Here is a 21,712-nt window from a genome sequence, read left to right on the forward strand (position 1 = left end):
TAAAACAGTTTTTTGTAAATTTAATACTTATTAACCATTAAATCTGTAGTAAATAGCACAATATAAGATATCATAAAACTTGTTTTAAAATACTACCAGTATATTCCATTAAAAATATTTATACATTTTAAAGCAAAAAATAAATAAAAATCAAACATTTAACATAATACACATATACAACATACAAACAAATGATCCCATGCCAAACAAGATGTCAACATTTGTCAGATGTTACTGCGATAAAAGCCACTAAAATCATTATATGAGATTAATAAAAAGTAATTGTTGCAGTAAACTTTCAGGATACGAGCTTACAAGAGGAGGAAGTAATGGCTTTTAGCAGTAGAAGCCTAGGAGAAGTTGTTTTCAGCTGTAATATGCGGAGATGCATGTAGTTAGTCATGTATATATGACGGTTTTATCTGATCCACAAGCGCCAAATCAATAAAGGAACATACTTTTATGGCTATCAACTTTTCCACAGACCTAACATGTCTAGGCTGTCACGTGTGAAAGAGATCAGCCCAGGCCCATGACTGATTTTATTGAAGAAGTCGTGATGTTAAATAACTAAGAAAACTTTCTTTATCCAGTTATCCCCAATACCTGACATATACTCACGCAGTGTCCACTTAAGACACGACAAACAAATAAATACAATAGGAGGTCAGGTCTTGATTCTAATTTTGTCTTAAGCCCGGGCTAATGATGAGACAAATAGAGAAAACAAATACATATTATGTGTTTGACAAAAGGATGCCCACACAGTTGCAATAATGTGAGCCAGCTTTGGCCTTTAAATGGCCTACTTCTGCAAACATCCTAAACAAATGACTGTACATTCAGCTTGTCATCTGCTTCACTGGTTGAGAGAAAAACACAACTTTATTATTTAAAAAAAACTCTTAAAAGATCCCAGATATTAAATCAATCAACACAACAAAACTCAACACGTAAAATTTACAAAGTGACACTATCTCAGTTAGACGTACAACTCTTAGGCGTCCGAGGACCTATTTTTGGCAAATGAAGCAGGAGGCAGGTGCCCCCTTTTCCCTATCAACATCACCGATCGGCTTTTACGCGACGCAAGTTTCCAAACTTTCTAAACTTTCTGTTCACTGTAGGTAAACGCGAAAAGTTTCTACACGGACAGAAAACCCATTTCCCCATGAAACTAAAGTTCGGTTCATCGCGTCAGCTGGTGATGTGATCCCTCGAACAAAGAGCTGCGATCCCAGATCGCCATATTGATCAATAACGATATTTTATCAATAGGATCACCGAATTTAAATGGCCAGGACTCTTTCGAAGCGCTCGGTGATCTAACACATAGTCAATCGAAATCGAACCGCATATAGGCTGTTATAAAAGCAAAATATAAACATCGTAGTGCTTACCTGTAGTTCTTGCAAATTAAAGTTTTTCCAATACTGACACATCGACTGCACATTCGCAGCCATCTTGAACGGGATTATAGGCTTCTCGATCGATTGATCACATGACTGGCTCTGATCGAATATAGTCTCCAACGAACTAACTCTTCGTAAAGCTCGCGAATGTGACAAAAACAAATAAGGAAAAATACATACAACTAATATTAAACGTCATCTGCTGAAATGCGATGATCCAGTGTCATGTCTGTGGCATATTTAAATCGCTTACACAAGTAAAGCGCGTATTTGTGCGACTTTCGTTTTGATCGAGAGTATTTTTCAAGATGGCAGCCTCCAACTCGTGGTGTAATGGTTTGAATTCGCATCAATTTTGCAAGTTACTGAAAGAAAACAATGTTAAAGATTCACGTAAAAAGCTAACTAGTGATGCTAAAGAATTGATCTTGACACATGATTGCGACCTGTATGTCTGGGATTCGTATGCGTGTCACCTTATTTACTTTAATATAAAGAACCTGTTACCGGAAGCGAAGCCGAAGGACAAGGCAAATCGTTATCAGGTAGACTGGATGCTGTTCAGTCTGATATTTTACAGTCTGTTTGAGTGATTACAATTATTCTTGCTCCTATTGGTCATGATTGATGCACTTACATATCAGCCATAGTGATAACAAATGAAATCCCTGTTTGTTAATTGTAGGTTCTAACTTGCAGTGCATTAATAATGACTTTAATATTTTAAATAAAAATGTGATATAGCATTAGTAAATGACATGAACCGAATGACACTAGGAATAACACAGTCGTTTAGGTATATACTTTATAAATAAAATTTAAATTACTTTCATTCATAATCATTATATGGTTGCTATGGTAAACATGAAAATGTAATGTTAAGACATTTGTATAAAATAAACTCCCAAATCCATACCCTTGTTTTGTCAAATATTGCCCGGGTTATCATCACCAAGATTTTATTTGCTAAGGAATATGCACTGCCCTCGGTGGCATCGTGGTTAAGCCATAAGACTGCATGCTGTAGATACAGGGTTCACAGCCCGGTACCGTCTCGAACCCAGAGCGAGTTCTTAAGGGCTCAATGGGTAGGTGTAAGGCCACTACACCCTCTTCTCTCTCACTAACCACTAACCAACTAACAACTAACCTAATGTCCTGAACAGACAGCCCAGAAAGCTGAGGTGTGTGACCAGAACAGTGTGCTTGAACCTTAATTGAATATAAGCACAAAAATCAGTTGAAATAAAATAAACGAATATGCATTCACAATGTTTTCAACCACTTTATATTATGATGCTGCTTTGTACATATGTTCATTTTCACTTTTTCATATAAAGTCATTTTGGTTATCTGCCTGGTGCTTATTTTGAACACATGTACTTGTGCTAATACAATGTGCCATGACTAAACTAAAGATGCAATTTCATTTAAAATTATTGTTCTTATTTTATGAACTTTTACATTTTGGCAACAGGGTAATAAACTTGGCATAGGTTATTTCTGTCTTTTGCTCGTTTAGATATTTTCTGTGTACACAGGTTACACCTCAAGTGAGCATCTGTCCCGGAGCAAGTCACTGGCTATCCAGAGACAGGCCCCGGGACGGACATGCTCGAAACTCTAGTGGTATATGAGCATGTTAAAATTATTCGCACTCACACTCAAGTGAGCACTCAACCAACTGATCTAAATTCCACCCCTTCTCGGAAACCTGCACTTAAATACAAACTTTTATTGAACTAAAATGATAAGTAATGTGAATTAAAGTGTTTCTCTGTCACACATTCTGAATGCAAATAAAAACACTTGATCAGACCCATGTTTTAAGACTATGTTCTGTAAATTGTGTCTGTATATATCTTATAATGGAGTGGCTTTTAGCTCAAATGTTCTGACTTGCATTAGGATTAATACCCATTAATGGACCCTTGTGTTATTTCTCATTTTTCTTCAAGGCTAGCTCTGTTATAAATTTTTAAAACAATTGACAAATTTTATTTTAATTTGGAGAAATATTTTCTGATGATGATAGATATTTTATATTGCTGCATTTTTGGAAGTTGCTTTTTGAGATAATTAGTTGATATAAAAGTGCCTTTGTTAGTGATAGATATATGTAGTGGGTTTTCTCTCAAGACTATGTCAGAATTATCAAATGCTTGATATCCAATAGCCGATGATTAATATGCTGATGTCATTAATCAAAACAAATTTGTTCCATTTTGTCTTCAGGACACTATTGGTATTAAAGACTTCTAGTTGTTTACTATTATTCTTTAGTCCAAAGAGTCTGAATTGCCATTAATTAAATACCAATAGTTGATGATTAAACAATATGCTGGGTGTCATTCCTTTATACAAATTATTTGGATATAATGATGTGATGGAAGTTCAGGAGACTCAGTCTGTTAAAAACATTTGATCAGGCAGCAAATTGAGGTGACAACCATTTAAAAAAAAAAAGAATTTGGTGAGTTTGTCAGATTTTCAAAGACTCAAATCTTCTAAAAAATCCTGATTACTGGTTACTGAAATGATTAATCATTTAGTCTAGAGGACAATTTTGCCATGAAAATCAAGGCCTCAACACGGAGTCAGCTAGAGCTCAGTAATCACAAACTGCTAACTGAAGTCAATGCCAAGAATAACATGTTTGGAAATTAATAGAATATAAGCATGAAAATCAAAATGATATGTATGGATTTTCCCAGTTTGCAATAATTAGTCAATAGACCCTATAATGAATAAGGGCTCATTGAAAAAAAAACCCCACAACACCCCACCCCCAGTCCTTTATTGTTGATTTGAGGGATTTTTGTTATGTTTAATATTCTGCTTTGCTTTTTTAACAACCCATGTGTTCACAACTCAGGTTATCTCTTTATTATTATTTTCTTAAAGTATAAAGAGTGAAGGTAATCACTTTCAATATCTGCTTGTCGTTCATTTGTAGTTGTCTAATCTGAAACGCACTTGTCTCACCCAAATATTTCTACCTAAAGAGTCGAGCAATATTTAAGTGGTTTTTCATAAGAAAAGAAACCATCATTACAGTCTTTATTGCGTGATCGTGCAAAACAATTTCTGTGTGAGTCACATGCTGATATTAGGTAAATCTAAGAAAACGTAGCAGATTTATTTTCCATTCATTTAGACACTGAGAGCAGTTGCTCTCTTGGATAGTTTCAGGAGAGCTGTTTATTGTTCACCATCAATTTTTAAACCATAAACTCTGTGTCATTAGACATAGCACAGTGTCAAAGTCTTAAATGGTCCTTTAATCAATTATAAACGATAATCAATGATGAATTTATTAATTTTTTCGGGGGGGGGGGGTGTTACACACAAGATGTGCATTTCATGGCTCAGTCTGTAAGGAGTATTTATATGGACCAAAATAATTTCCAGAACTGGAAAGGAGCAGGTGAAATATTCCCAGTGTCTCAATCTTTTAAGAAATGAGATTGAAAACTTTCTCCAAATTTATGCAGCAAAATGATAGTCCCATTTGGTGTTTTCCCATTATGGCCATTGCTCCATGACTGATCTATCAAAAACGTCAGTAGGGAAAGGTGTCTATAAGAGAGCCAATTTTGCAAATAAATGATGAGAACATCCTATATTGAAGCAATTTAGGTTTCTTCCATTCTTTAAACTGAGACACAATTAAAAGACATTAGGAACTGAATTTTCGAAAGATATTTATCCATTAGTCACATGCAGCTTGCCTTTACCTATTTAATAATTTAAGAGGTGAAGACATTTAGTTGGCCATTGTCATATATGTTATTTTGTTTGCATTTAAGACTCACACACATCTGTCTTAACTGGATCTAAATAAAAATACATTTAACATTCATTTATATTGACAAAAAGGACCTTCTTCTTCATTGTGAACATTGCCATTGTTGACTGACAGTACACCACATTCTGTAATCATCTGAAGCCAATGAGGAAAGATATATTTGGTAAAAGAATATAAGACTCCATCATATGCGGTCGTGTGGGATAGAAAAAGTACACCTGAGGTGGTGAAAATTTCGACCTGGGATGAGGCTTGCCGAGTCCCATGGTCAAAATTTTCACCACCGAGGATGTACTTTTGCTATCCCACATGACCACATATGATGGAGTCTTTTTCTCTCATTCATTCGGTAAATAAACCATTATTTTACACGAACAGACAAAGATGGCTGAACAATTAACTTTTTTATTTGACCATTTTATCATAAATAAACTGCACTATCGTCTTTACCGTGTTTTTTTCATATGTTAAATAATATTTAACACTACAAATTAACAAGATAGCTTTTAAAATGAAGGTTTTAATAACAAAATATTAATTTAAAACTGTGTCTAATGACCTCACGTCACCACCTCATATTAATATGATGTCATATATTACCACCGACATCATGCTAAACGCAAGCGCGTGATATCCCATGTAAGATAGAAATTTCTTATATGGCTTTCTTTCATGGGATAGCTCTGTTCTATATACCTGAGGATGAGAGAAATGTGGTGGAATCCTTTTAAGTTCCACCCAGCAATGAATTAGTTTTTAAAATATGCTTAATTGTGAAATTTCTATTGTTTTTCACAGCTTATCTGATAGTAATGATTAAATACTGTCCCTATCAAGAAATGTTCCTTTTCAAGTTTTTTGCTCATATTTGTACAGTGATACTGTTTTGTTTCAGACATTACTGTGTACCCATGCACCCATGTTTGACGTTGAGGCGTTGACTCTGAGTCCTTCAGGGAGTCACATTGCTGTCTGGGGTCAGCTTGGAATTAAGGTCCTTGAGTTGCCACGGCGATGCGGAAAGTATGCCGAATTTGAAGGCGGGAAAGAAATCATTGCATGCAGGTATCTCGTTCGTTCATGAATCATTCATAATAATAATACTTGACAGGCCTTGCAATGAAACGCAAGCAAGTTGCTCACAGTTGCCTTATACTTGCCCAATATTGGAAAATGGTAAATGTTTCTACATTTGACTACCATCATTTTGCTTTGTTAAAGTCATAAAACTTGAAAGATTAGTTTTTTTTTAGCAATTTAAAATAATGCAAAAAGATTGGAATCAAAATATAATATTATTGGATTATGTTGATGATTGCAGACAAATCTTTAAAATCTTTTTTAAAAAGGTCATGTAAATTAAATGCCTTGAAATTTTTTTCAGTCATGGAATTTGTTTTATAATGAAACATATGCACCTTGTTATGGATCTTTAGGATCAGTTCCCATTGGTGGGCCCATTGGGCTATTTCTCATTCCAGCCAATGCACCACAACTGGTGAAACAAAGGCCGTGGTATAGACTATCCTGTCTTTGGGATAATGCATATCAAATGCAAATAAATGAACCTTTGCTTCTAATTAATTGAAAAGAGTAGCCTATTGCATGGCACATTTTATCGCTGTGGTCCTTAACCATATTTCCTACGCAATATAACCATAATAAAATGTGTTGAGTGTGTCGTTAAATAAAACAGTCCTTTCTTTCCTTCGTTCTTTCTTTCTTTCTTTCTTTCTTTCTTTCTTGGATTCAGATTGTTCTTTTAATATAAAAATAGTTTTTTCATTTAGAATGATGTTTTTGTTTTTTTCTAACAGAACAATCTCTATAGCTCAGCGTTACTTTGCGATCCGCCAGGGTCTGAAGTTACATCGTGTCATGTGGCATCCCGGCAGCAGATCGGCGGATCACCTTGCTCTCCTTACATCAGATAATATCTTCAGGTGAGCCATAATATTTGGACTATCAGTATTCATGTTTAGATTTGGAATTGATGTAAATATGTGGGGTTTGGGCTTGTTTTCATGTATACTACCTGTCGGTGGCCCCATTGGGCTATTTCTCTTTCTAGCCAGTGCACCACAACTGGTGTAACAAAGACTGTGATATGTACTATCCTGTCTGTGGGATGGTGCATATAATAGATCCCTTGCTCCTAATCGAAAAGAGTAGCCCATGAAGTGGCGACATCGGGTTTCCTTTCTATATATATATCTGTGTGGTCCTCAACCATATGTCTGACGTCATATAACCGTAAATAAAATGTTTTGAGTGCGTTGTTAAATAAAACATTTCCTTCCTTCCTTCATGTATACTACTTGCATTTTTCATTTTCATGTAATTATAAATATTTTGTGGTATAAAACGTCTGTGGGTAGTAGCAGCTTTGGAAGTATGTTAGATCATTTGGCGAAATGTTCTACTCAGGCTAGCTCTATAGTTGGCACTTCATGACTTGGATATCACAGACTGTTGTGTAAGTCAAAGGCTGTGTAACTTATAGTATCATTTGATACAGACATTCTATACTCCACGACTGGTATATCATAGGCAGTGATATGTGCTACCCTGTCTATGGGATGGTGCATATAAAAAATCCCTTGCTGCTTATTGAAAAGAGTAGCCCATGAAGTGGTGATAGCGGGTTTCCTCTCTCAGTATCTGTGTGGTCCTTAACCATATGTCTGACATCATATAACCGTAAATAAAATGTTTTGAGTGCGTCGTTAAATAAAACAATTTCTTCCTTCTATACTCAACAAAATTAATTAAGGTCCAGTAGATATTTTCGACATTTTTCTTTAAATATAGTAAACAATAAATACTTGGGTTTTTTTTTGTATTGTGTATTTCGGTAGTTTTCATAAATCTACTAAGTGCAAGATTTTGTCGTGTGTCCCACATCAGATATTACAGAACATGTTTAGAAGTCACCTTTGATGAAAACTTGCTAAAATAATATGACACCAGTATAAAGAATTAGCCAAGCAATCTACTGGCCCATAATTAGCTTTGTTAGTTGATCTGTATTTTGTTTCCAGTATTTATGACATCTCTGAGCCTGACAAGCCTGTACAGATGATCCATCTTGACGATGGCGAATTTGACTTCAACGTTTCTCCGTCGAAAATGACTCTGAGTACTGCTCTGGGTGAGACGGCGGTGTCGTTTGACTTCGGCCCTCCAGTTGAACTCAAAGTCAAAGAACGTCTAGGCATCGTCACCAACGATGATGACATCCAGGTCTGGCCAGCCTATATTGTCAAGGGAAGCGGTGATGTTGTCATTGCCTACACTGCTTTGAACCAGGAGAGGCAAGTGTTTTGTATTTATATTATTGTCTGTGAAGTATTTTCATCCATCTTTTTGTTTATCCATCTTTCTTTCCATCTATACATATGTCTGTTCATCCATCTGTACATTGATCACTCCATTAATCCATCTTTTACCATCCATCCATCCCAAACACCCACTCACCCACTCACCCATCCATCCATCCATCCATCCATCCATCCATCCATCCATCCATCCATCCATCCATCCATCCATCCATCCATCCATCCATCCATCCACCCAGCCAACCAAGGAACACCCATCCACCCATCCATCCATCCATCCATCCATCCATCCATCCATCAGTCTATAAATGCACATTCACAAAACTTGTCCATCTGTCCTTTGATCATTAACTTTATCCATCTATCCATCCGTCCGTCCGTCCATCCATCCATCCATCCATCCATCCATCCATCCATCCATCCATCCATCCATCCATCCATCCATCCATCCATCCATCCATCCATCCATACCTCCATACCTCCACCCACCCATCCATCCACCCATCCATCCATCCATCCACATCAGTCTATAAATGCACATTCACAAAACTCGTCCATCTGTCCTTTGATCATTAAGTTTTTCTATCCATCCATCCATCCATCCATCCGTCCATCCATCCGTCGATCCATCCATCCTATGAATACCATCCATCCATCCATTCTTCAAGCCAGCCAACCACCCACTCGCTTACATATTCTCCATACATCGATGCATATGAAAAGACAGGATTTAGCTCATTCAGTAGAGAACTCACCTGAGTTAAACAAAAGTTCCTTTCCTTTTCATCCATATAATAAAAACCTGCTTTTATTGGTAAATAATGAATTATCGTTGCAGACAAATCAAATTACCCGTACAAGGCCCACTGGTGATGCATCCACCAGCAGACGACAATTACGGCGTCGATGCCTGCGCCATCTTGTGTCTGAACTCGACACCTCCAGTGTTAGTGGTGACGACACGAGAGGGAAAACTGCATCACTGTTTGGTACTAGCAGGCTGTGATGAAGCCGATATATCATTCCAGGTAATGAATATTAATGAATAAAAATATATGTTTGCTATGGGCTAGTCATGTTTCATGTGTTGTGCCTTAAAGTATGTTGTTGGTGAAATAAATTCACTAGTAAGTGTTCTACAAGTAAGTGTTTAATATTAGGGTATGCACTTCTACTTGCATTCTTTGTGATGGAGCTTCCATTTACATTCTTGGTGATGGAGCTAATATTTGCATTCTTGTTGTACTTGTAATCTTTAATGGACTTGATGCATTATGTCCCATTCCTTTTACTATGAATGTGTTAAAATTATTCATTCATATATACTTAATTTTGTTTTACACAAATAGCCAATGTATTTTTCATACTAGGGTGTTATTAAACATTAATTAATTCATTTATTTTCCATTTAAACAAAGTGATTGAGTTTTTCTTTTCTTTGCTGCAACCACAACCACAACCACATCAACAACCACAACCACAACATCATCCACATCCACATCCACATCCACATTTCCACTACAATATCCCACCTCAGCCGTTTCCATCATATTCCATCCCATCCCATTCCATCTTCCATTCTATTGAATCACATTCCATGCAGTTCCATCCCATTTCTTCCTATTCCATTCCATTCTATTCCATCTTAATTTTTCAAATCCCATTCCATCCCTTTCTATCCCATTCCATCATATTCCATTCCATCCCATTTCATTTCATCGCTTTCTATTCCATTTCACCCCCATACCATTCCATCCCATCCCATACCATCCCATACCACCCCATTCCACCCCATTCCATCCTATTCCATCCTATTTCAACCTATTCCACCCCAGTCCATCTCATCCCATCCTATGCACTCCAATTTCTTTCCCATTTCATCCCATTCTATCCCATTCCTTCCCGTTATATCCTATTCCATTCCATCCCATTCCATTCCATCCCATTCCATCCCATCCCATTCCATTCCATCCCATTCCATCCCATTCCCATTCCATCCCATTCCATCCCATCCCATCCCATTCCCAATATATCCCATTCCATTCTGTCCCATCCCATATCATTCCATCCCATCCCATTCCATCCTATCCCATCCAGTTTTATCCCATTCCATCCCCTCCGATATCCTATCATCACATCACATCCTATATCATGCCATGTCATGCCATCCCATCCCATCACATCCATGTCATCTCATCCCATATCCGATCCCATCACATCCCATCTTATCTCATCACATAACATCCTGTACCAATTCATCCCATCCCATTCCATCCATTTCCATCCCCTTCCATCCCATCTTATCTCATCCTATCTCATCCTATCTCATCCTATCTCATCCCATTTCATCCCATTCACATTGCATCCCATTCACATCACATCCAATTCCATCGCATTCCATCCTATTCCATTCCATTCACACTGCATCTTATCCCATCTCACCCCATCCCATTATCATTGCACCCCATTGCATCCCATTCCATCCAATTTCTATCCCATTCTTTCTCATCCCATTCCATTCCATGATGCATCCTATTCCAAAAATCACATTTCATTCCATTCCATCCCTTCCCATCCCATCTCACTGCATCTCATCCCATCTCATACCATTACATCCCATTCCCATTCTCATTCCCATTCCATCCCTGCCCATCTCATCCCATCCCATTCCATTCTATTCCAAAAATTGCATTGCATCCCATTTACATTCCATTACATTCCATTACATTCCATTACATTCCATTACATTCCATCACATTCCATCCTATTTCATCCTATTCCATCCCATTTGGACTATTTGGCCATTAGCCATTCCAGCCAGGGCACTATGACTGCGATATGAAAGGTCGTGATACGTACTACCCTGTCTTTGGGATGGTGCATATAAAAGATCCCTTGCTGCTAATCGAAAAGAGTAGCCCATGAAGTGGTGACAGCGGGTTTCCTCTCTCAATATCTGTTTGGTCCTTAACCATATGTCTGACACCATATAACCGTAAATACAATATGTTGAGTGCGTCGTTAAATAAAACATTTCTTTCTTTCTTTCCTATTCCATCCCATTTCCATTGCATTGCATTGCATTGCATCCCATATCATCTAATTCTATCCCATTCCATCCCATCGCATTTCATTCCTTCTCATTCCATCCTATTCCAAAAATCACAGTGTATCCCATTCCCATTCCATCCTATTCCATCCCATTCCATCCCATTCCCATTGCATCCCATCCCATATCATCCTTTCCCATCCTATTCAGGGCTAGCTCTGGTTGATCAGAAAATTTCGTCAAATCAACATTTTAAACTTTAAAAATGGCAAAACCCCTGTCATTTTCTAATAAAATAATAATTATTACATGAAATTTATTTGGCAAATTAAAATAAAATTCGCCAATTGTTTTTAAAATTCGCAATTGGCAAATTTGGCGAGTGTCAGAGCTAGCCCTGCTATTCCATCCTATTCCATCTCATTCCACCCTATTGCATCCCATCCCTTTCTATTCCATCCAATTTCTTTCCCATTCCATCCCATTCCATCCTGTTCCATGCCATCCCATTCCTATTCCATCCCATTTTCATTCCATTCCATTGCATATCATTCCTTCCCATTCCATCCAGTTTCATACCATTCCATCCCCTCCAATATCACATCACATCGCATCACATCGCATCACATCACATCACATCACATCACATCACATCACATCACATCACATCACATCACATCACATCACATCACATCACATCACATCACATCACATCACATCACATCACCACCTATCCCATCCCATCCCATCACATATCCCATCCCATCCCATCACATCCAATTTCATCCCATCCTTTTCCATTCCATCCCATTCCATTCCATCCCATTCCATCCCATCCCATCACATTGCATCTCATTCCATCCCATTGCATCCCATTACCATTGCATGATACATCCCATTCCAAAAATCTCATTTCCATTTCATTCCATTCCATTCCATTCCATGATACCATCCTATTCCAAAAATCTCATTTCATTCCATTCCATCCATTCCATCCCATCCCATCCCATCCCATCCCATCCCATCCCTCATCGCATCTCATACAATTACATCTCGTTCCCGTTCCCGTTCCCGTTCCCGTTCCCGTTCCCGTTCCCGTTCCCGTTCCCATTCCCATTCCCATTCCCATTCCCATCTCATACAATTACATCCCATTCCCATTCCCATTCCCATTCCCATTGCCATTCTCAGTCCCATTCCCATTTCATCCCATCTCATACAATTGCATCCCATTCTCATTCCCATTCACATTCCATCTCATACAATTACATCCCATCTCATACAATTACATCCCATTCCTGTTCCCGTTCCCATTCCCATTCCCGTTCCCCTTCCCGTTTCCGTTTCCGTTCCCGTTCTCCCATTCCATTCCATTCCATTCCATCTCATCCCTGTTCCAAAAGTCGCATTGCATCCCATTCCCACTGCATTCTATCCCATATCATCTGATTCTGTCCCATCCTATCCTATACCATCCAATTTCATCCCGTGCCATGCTTTGCCATCCATCATATTTGATTCCATTCCTTTCAACTTATTTTCGTCGTACTTATATCCAATTAAGGTTCAAGCACTACCATTTCATTCGACTTCCAACCTGTAATAAAGTGAGATGCAGATCTCACAATAAGCCATAGAATGCTCTGGTTGCTGGCTTATTTTAACAACGTTGTTCTGTGTTTCAGTCTGACAGTTCATGGCAGAGGTCATTCGACAGCAGCATCTTCCAGAAAATAGAAGAACCCGCGCTCTTCGTCCTGGAATCTGTGGAGCTGGAGCTGTCACTAACAACAACAAGAGTAGAAAATGATGAAGTCATCGGGAACGATTTTACCTGCCCTGTCAGACTTGTGAAAGGTAAAACCTTTTGATCTTTTAACAACCTGGGGTGGGTGGGTGAAATGTTCGTCTGAGTTGCAGGATTTATTCACACTTGGTGGATTCAGGATTTCCCCCATCAAGGGTAGGTACTGTCCTGTCTATGGAAAAGTGCATATAAAGTTCCTTCTGGCTTCTTGGAAGGAATAGGTCATGACAGCACTCTCTCCTTCTCGTTCTCTCTGCCTCTGTTTTTCTCTCTCTATCTCTCTCTCTGTTTCTCTCTCTCTCTCTCTCTCTCTCTCTCTCTCTCTCTCTCTCTCTCTCTCTCTCTCTCTCTCTCTCTCTCTCTCTCTCTCTCTCTCTCTCTCTCTCTGTCTGTCCCATTATTCTCCCTATTTCTCACTCTCTATCTCACCTCTGTCTCTGTCTCTCTGTTTCTTCCAAATATAAAGCATGATCAGTATATAGAGCTTAAATGCAGAAATAAAGTAACTGATAACAGTGGCCATTTTGACCACCATCTTGGATTATGACTCCACATATTTGTAACATAACATCGATTCAGTTATTCTTGTAAAATCTGTGGGTGCTGAGGTCATTTGAATTCCAAGTATTATCATTTGCTTAGCTTACTATAATAGTGGCCATCTTGAATAGTTCATATTCAATAAAGATTGCTAGCTGAGATCATGCATACATTGAATGAGCAGACCATAGATATAAACTCCATTAACTCAGTACTAAAGTAGTGTCGGAAATAGAATAAAAATGATTTTCGTCAATTATTTCTTTCATATTAAACTGAAAAGTAAATATTTTGTAAATACCTATTTAATGATACTCTACCTAATTTAGCATTTACTTGTTTTGGCTCTCGTTTATGTACATGGTGGTGTTTACTCTTGAGATTAAAATAAAGATGGTCAGTAAACAGGAGATTTGTGACCTTTATTAGAACAGACTATAACACATTTTGATGATATGTGTCAATTTCATTTACCTTTAAACAAACTTTTAATTTAAAATTGCAAGTTAACTGATTATTTTGAATTGCAGCATAAATTATTAATTATGATCAGCATATTTAGCGAATATAAATTCAATATAAGTACAATAGAAATTTACACAATCTTGCAACCACTTAAAGGTGCTACATCATAGTTACATGTGAGCATCTGTTTGTGATAAAGATTCTCCAATAAAAAAGTATTTTCTACTAGTAGATTAAATTATTTCCTATAATCATTTATGGGCATATAATTAAAGGTGTAGTTTTTAAATGTTAAAGCAAAATTTAATAAAAACATGATTTGCAATAGCTGTCATTATGCAACTTTGAGCTAGCACCTTTAATTCTGGTATAATAGATCATAAACTCAAAATGATTCTTGGCAGTTTTGCTCAAAAGTTACTTGAAAATGTCTACAAATATTTTGTTTTGGAGGGGAATAGGGGTAAACCGTCATCAGAAACAGTCCATCACATATTGTAATAGCAATGAAATTGACACATGTTGACCATAGTTTGTTATAGTCTGTTCCAATAAAGTGCACAGATCACCTGTTTACTGACATGTCTTTTAATTTCAAGAGTAAACACCACCTTGTATATCAATGAGAGCTAAAACAATTAAATGCTAAATTAGGTAGACTATCGTTAAATAGATATTTACAAAATATTTACTTGTCTGTTCAATATGTAAGAAATAATCGACGAAAATCATTATTATTCTATTTCCGACAGTACTATAGTTCTACAACCCATTTTGGGTCTTACGATATTGATATATCAGTCTTGCTTGCCTGAGGTGCTTGTGTCATAGGATTGAATCACCTCGGTGGACCCTTTCTCTGTTTGTTTTTTTAGTCCCCTACTGGTCCAACAGAAGGAGACTGTAGGTTTCTTCTCCATCCTTCTGTCTGTCTTTTTGCTTGCCTTTTGTGACACCCAATAGCCGATGTGAACTTTTGTGCTAGGGTGTCATTAAACATTCATTTATTGAGATTATTATTCAATCTGATTGCCTGTCCATCTGTCCGTCCATCTGTCCATCCGTCCCACATATAGTTTCCCGGATGTCTTTTTTTTTTAAATGCCTTGAGATATTGACCTGAAATTTTGTTACAGATCAAGTTTGACTTTCATGGCAAATTACCCATTGAATTTTTAGAAGATATGAAAATTTGTTTTCCAGACTTGTTTTGCAATGTCTAAAGATATAGAGATGAAATTTTGTGTATAGCTTTATTATGTACTGTTACTGATTAAATTTAACTTTCATGGTGATTTACCCACTTTTCACAGAGGTATCACCTTTGAATTTAGGAGATATGGAAAATTGTTGTGCCCGGTAGGGGATATTTATTGTTTTAGCAGTACTCTCAGAATACTTGTTTTTCCTGTCCCAACCAGTGTCTCTTGACTGGTATATAAAATGCTGTGGTATGTGCTGTCCTGTCTGTCAGAAAGTACATATAAAAGATCCCTTCTTGCTGATTTAGTGGGATTTCTCTAAAATAAAGTATCAGTATTATCAAATGTTTGACATCCAATAATCAATGTTAAAAAAAACTTTGTTTTTCTATTCTGAAACTATTAAACGTTGTACTGGGTTGTTTTTTTCCAGTTATATATATGCAAATGTACCTTAACTTTATGTGTTGATTGTGATGTTTGAGCTGATTTCTTTCTTCATTCTTTAATTAAGAAATGATAAATTGTCTTCACATATCTTAAATCATTTAATGAGCACTTCTTACAGTTTTTCCTGCAGCAGCTAACAACAAAATTGCATATTACCTATTGACTTTATTTTGGGGGCCAAAAATTACCCTTTTGATACCTACCGGCCTCGGTGGCATCGTGGCAGGCCATCGGTCTACAGGCTGGTAGGTACTGGGTTCGGATCCCAGTCGAGGCATGGGCTTTTTAATCCAGATACCGACTCCAAACCCTGAGTGAGTGCTCCGCAAGGCTCATTGGGTAGGTGTAAACCACTTGCACCGACCAGTGATCCATAACTGGTTCAACAAAGGCCATGGTTTGTGCTATCCTGCCTGTGGGAAGCGCAAATAAAAGATCCCTTGCTGCCTGTTGTAAAAGAGTAGCCTATGTGGCGACAGCGGGTTTCCTCTAAAAACAGTGTCAGAATGACCATATGTTTGACGTCCAATAGCCGATGATAAGATAAAAAATCAATGTGCTCTAGCGGCGTCGTTAAATAAAACAAACTTTACTTTTTTACTTTTGATACCTAATCCTTTAAATTTGAATTTACTTTAAAAAATATATTTTTTGTCATTAGCAAAAAGGTCATAGATCTATATGCTATTTTGAATATTTCTTGTTTGATGAAGAAAGAGACAATAAAAAATTTTTAAAGTTTTTTTCTTATTTCACTTCAACATAAGTCTACTGGTATATTATGTGAATTTTTTTTTTTTTTTTTTTTTTTTTAAATGAAAATAAAAGTTTTTTGGTACATGTCTCGTCTTTCCTTTTTTTTCTGCAAAAATAAATTTATTCAATTGGTGTTGTTACAGAAAAGGAAAACTTAATCATAGATGACAGCTAACAGCATTCCTTTGACATTTGTTTCCGTTATCTAAATCCACTGTTTGAAAACTATTTTATTGTTTAGGAGAAAGTCTGAGCAATATGTATGTTACGACGAGTTACCGCCTAGCCGAAGCTACTTAACACGTCTCACAGAACAGTGTGATGGCACTTAAATCGTCACAGATGACAAAGACATAACACAAATCGTCACTGCCGACAAAGACACAACACAGAAATACTCACGAGCATTCTCAGAGCTCTCTCTCTGAATCACCTTTTGATGCGACCTCTCTCCATTCGTGGTCAACTGTTATGCAATAAATTAGAATTGTTGATGTGGTAGTTTTTCTCGGATTGGACAGACAGTTCATCGGTGATTTTTGAAAGCCGTAAAAGGCTGGGCGTGCTGGCATGGTGTCATCATGCTCACAGTAAAGTTGTCAGGTGAACTCCATGTTGTTCTCGGTATTGGCAGGGGGGCATATATCATGTTGTTGACGGATGCAGCGCAATTGTTGCTATTCTAGGAGCCGGGTTGTAGCTCAGTGGTAGAGTGCTCGCATCATGTGCGATGGGTCATGGGATCAATCATCCTCTGTGGACTCGGTGGGTTTTTTTTTGGGGGGGAGGGGTTCTTTCTCAACTTATGATGCTCCATGGCTGGTACATCAAAAGCCATGGTATGTACTGACATGTTTAAGGGCAGGCTTTAATCTGCCTAATGAAATGATGCTCTTTTTTTTGCCAAAAATTGGCTTAGGTTTTTGGCAGTATTGAGAAGTCGAAGTCTCCATAATATTTTGGACCTAATCTAATTTCAAAAATTAAATTGCACAACAAACATCAAGACACACTGACATGTTTGTGTGAATGCCATATGAGCTTTTTAAAAATGATTGATTTAGTAATTTTTGTACCTATCAAATCCTGCCTTTAATGATTATTTAACACACCTCTGATGTCTGTCTTATATACAGATCAAATGAAAGGAATGTTTTTTTAATTACACCTTGGTAGTTTTGTTTTGTTTAATGGTACCACTAGAGCACATTGATTTATTAATCATTGGCTATTGGATGTCGAACGTTTTATAATTTTGTCATAGTCTTAGAGGAAGCCTGCAACAAAGGATCTATACACATTCCCACAGGTAGGACAGAGCATACCAAAGCCTTTGATATACATTTGTACCAGTCATGGAGCACTCTTTGGGATGGGAAAAACCCATTCGGAGAATAGGTTCGATCCTTTCACCCAGTGATTTCAGGTGAGCACTCTACCGAGTGAGCTACCCCCCCCCCCCCCCTATTTTGAATTTATATATATATATATATATATATATATATATCATTTCAGGCAATAGGATTTCAAACTTCATTTTAAAAAAAAATTCGGTTCCATGCCTTGTGATCATTGGAACTCATCAGAAACTGTTTATATTATTTATGATAAATAGTTATACTTGATATAATAATCATGGGAAACGAAATTTCGGTTCCATGATTTTACCAACATGGTCCCGGAAACAATTGTTACCGTGAAATCCGAAGGCCTGTCAATTGTAAAAGAGGAATTTGATATGACAACCGAAGTTTGTTTTGTTTAATGACACCACTAGAGCACACTGATTTATTAATCATCGGCTGTTGGATGTCAAACATTTGATAATTCAGACATATGGACTTAGAGACAAAACCCACTACATTTTTCCATCAATAGCAAGGGATCTTTTATGTGCACCATCACATAGACAGGTTAGCACATACCATGGCCTTTGATATACCAGTCGTGGTACACTGGCTGGGATGAGAAGCAGCCTAATGGGCCCACGAACGGGGATCGATCCTAGACCGACTGCACATAAAGCGAGTGCTTTGCCACTGAGCTACGTCCCAACCCTCTATGACAGCAGATGAATATTTTTACACTGCCAAACAATAACTGTCCTAGTTTTAGGTCAGCAAATAATTTTGCCAAATTATAATTATCTATTAAACTTCCAAATTTCTTAGATACTCAGTTATTTGAAACAAAATATCAATTATTACATAAATTTTTTTTGCCAGATTTAAATAAATTGGCAAATTTGACCAAATTTGCAAACTAGCAGCCACAAAATGTTTAAACCTTACATTTTAATTTTTTGTTTTTTAAATAAACAACAGAAAAGTTATATATTAATATATACATATATATATATATATTAATCAGTGTGAAATTCTTATAATTATTGTTAGTATTTATAGAAGAAAATATATATTATCTAAAAACATGAACTCTGTTAATATATAGAGGAATCATCACAAGTTTTTTTTAAAATGAAAAATATCAACCAGTCTACGTTAACTAGACATGGTTGGTATTTTACATATTAAAAAAAAAATGAGTAGTGAATTGTATTTGTCCTATAACACTTCTAAAATAACGTTTTCATTCAATATTTAGTAAATTCCAATACTAAAGTTACCTCCATCGGTAATATAACATCATTATGATTAGCACAGATTAGTTTGACGTCACTCATTTTAACTAAATCTTAAGAAAATGTTACACTCAGGTATACATGCAGGTCTTGATGGCATGTACACAAATGACCCATTGACAGTAACACATTATTACCTAGAGACCTTGCAAATTTGCATATACACATGTACCTTTAAATTTGAATAGCATTATTACACGAGTTAATATACTAAATTATCTTATGGGTTTAGGATGTGGATATCATGCATAAGTTATAGGATAATATTGATAACACATAACAGTTACAGACAGAGGCATCGTAATACATAACAGTTACAGACAGAGGCATCGTAATACACCAGACACTTGTCCGACCCAGACTCGGATTTGGGCGTAAACCAGCATGATCACAGAGACCAGTTTTGTGAAAATAGCTTAGGTAAAATCTGTCTAAACCGACACTCTGTGTATACAGCGTCCACTGTGCTTGGTGCCCTCTATAGATCAGGGGCCTAATTCGCTAAACTTTCACAACTTTGCGATCTCGCAGTGCAATGCTAAAAGACTTGCAAAGAGGATGCTTTGTTGTCTAGCAGAGCCTAAGAGACCTTTGTGAATTAGGCCCCTGGTTGTTATAACCAGGTGTCCTTAATAGCAGGTCATACAGTAATGTACTTTGTGGAGTTCTCAAGGTGTCTGCTGTGGCAGATGCAAAGTACTTTCATTACCTAAAGGCATAATCATCATCCTTAATATGACACATGTCATTTGCATAATCTTGTGACATAATGAACATGCACTGTACTTGAGCTTTATTTTTCCGTTTTGAATTATGATGACAAGTAAAATGGAACACCACACACATACAAAATATGTAGTTTTTTATGTTAAAGTGACATACCCTAGTTTTTAAAAACACACGTTCATCTAAGAAGTAATGGTTAATGAGACAAGCTGTAGTTATTTTTAATGGTATTTCCCTGTTTAAATATCACAGACTTTGTTGGGGTTTTTTATGTTAAAGTGACATACCCTAGTTTTTAAAATCACACGTTCATCTAAGAAGTAATGGTTAATGAGACAAGCTGTAGTTATTTTTAATGGTATTTCCCTGTTTAAATATCACAGACTTTGTTGGGGTTTTTTATGTTAAAGTGACATACCCTAGTTGTTAAAAACACACGTTCATCTAAGAAGTAATGGTTAATGAGACAAGCTGTAGTTATTTTTAATGGTATTTCCCTGTTTAAATATCACAGACTTTGTTGGGGTTTTTTATGTTAAAGTGACATACCCTAGTTTTTAAAAACACACGTTCATCTAAGAAGTAATGGTTAATGAGACAAGCTGTAGATATTTTTAATGGTATTTCCCTGTTTAAATATCACAGACTTTGTTTGATGGGTTTTTTATGTTAAAGCGACATACCCTAGTTTTTAAAATCGCACTTTCGTCTAAGAAGTAATGGTTAACGAGACAAGCTCTAGTTATTTTTAATGGCATTTCCCTGTTTAAACATAACAGACTTTAGCTTCTCTCTGTTATAACCATATCCAAATGAGTTATACAGGTTTGTAGATTAACTAAATTTAGTGTCCATCCATTTTTACAGGCTGAAACTAGGATCTGTGCTATAGGGTGTATACTAGTATACTACCAAATCAAATCCCATAGACGACAATAGTAACATATGTGGCTAAAACTCCTACCTGCAACGTATCAACCGACATAAACGCCACGGATATAAATACTACCACCCCTTACACTTAAAGTGAATCAGAAAAAAATGGGGGTCAAGCTGCTCGTTTCTGAGATAACGGGTAGCGTCTATGACTACCTTAGTTTCGCACAAAATTCGAGTACTTTTTTTTACAGGTACCCCATACATGTTTCAAGCACAAGGCTACTTGACACATTGATACTAGATGAAATAAAATTGCACATTTTTTTTACCCAGATGAAACTATTATTTTTTACAACCAACACACTCACATTTATAACCAATCACAGGACTTGTAGTGTTCACTTCTCTATCAAAAGTTGGGTGCACCTCGAACTTTGACCCAGCCGGAAGTTATTTGGTTTAGTACTACCTATAATGTGAATTTATTTCAAAGGAAATAGTTAATAATAGTGCCATCATTCATTACTTCATAGTGCATCTGCACAGTGATTGTATGAGGGATTTTGTAAAGAAATTATAATAAAATGAGACACTGGTACATGTAATTTGGAAATGCGGGGATCAAAATAAGTCAAGAAC

The 21,712-nt window shown here is 36.8% G+C and overlaps 2 protein-coding genes across 3 annotated transcripts in view; one reads left to right on the forward strand and one right to left on the reverse strand.

Moving 5' to 3' along the window:
• The window catches only part of LOC121368397 (homeobox protein cut-like 1), a 150,400-nt gene extending 148,751 nt beyond the window's left edge, over window positions 1-1,649 (reverse strand). The window contains exon 1 of one of the 2 annotated variants that reach the window (XM_041493099.1): window positions 1,401-1,649. In XM_041493099.1, coding sequence (XP_041349033.1) covers window positions 1,401-1,463 — 63 coding nt within the window. In that variant the 5' untranslated portion in view covers window positions 1,464-1,649. The remainder of the gene's footprint in view (window positions 1-1,400) is intronic. The other variant, XM_041493100.1, reaches the window with a different exon arrangement.
• Window positions 1,650-1,682: 33 nt separating this feature from the next.
• Window positions 1,683-21,712, forward strand: part of LOC121368398 (nucleoporin 88-like) — a 38,185-nt gene continuing 18,155 nt past the window's right edge. Inside the window, exons 1-6 of the mRNA XM_041493102.1 lie at window positions 1,683-1,957; window positions 6,116-6,285; window positions 7,038-7,163; window positions 8,262-8,534; window positions 9,397-9,586; window positions 13,293-13,464. Of these exons, the coding sequence (XP_041349036.1) occupies window positions 1,721-1,957; window positions 6,116-6,285; window positions 7,038-7,163; window positions 8,262-8,534; window positions 9,397-9,586; window positions 13,293-13,464 (1,168 nt within the window). The 5' untranslated portion in view covers window positions 1,683-1,720. The remainder of the gene's footprint in view (window positions 1,958-6,115; window positions 6,286-7,037; window positions 7,164-8,261; window positions 8,535-9,396; window positions 9,587-13,292; window positions 13,465-21,712) is intronic.

This window comes from Gigantopelta aegis, chromosome 3 (assembly GCF_016097555.1).
Source record: "Gigantopelta aegis isolate Gae_Host chromosome 3, Gae_host_genome, whole genome shotgun sequence".
Classification (NCBI taxonomy): Eukaryota; Metazoa; Mollusca; class Gastropoda; order Neomphalida; family Peltospiridae; genus Gigantopelta; species Gigantopelta aegis.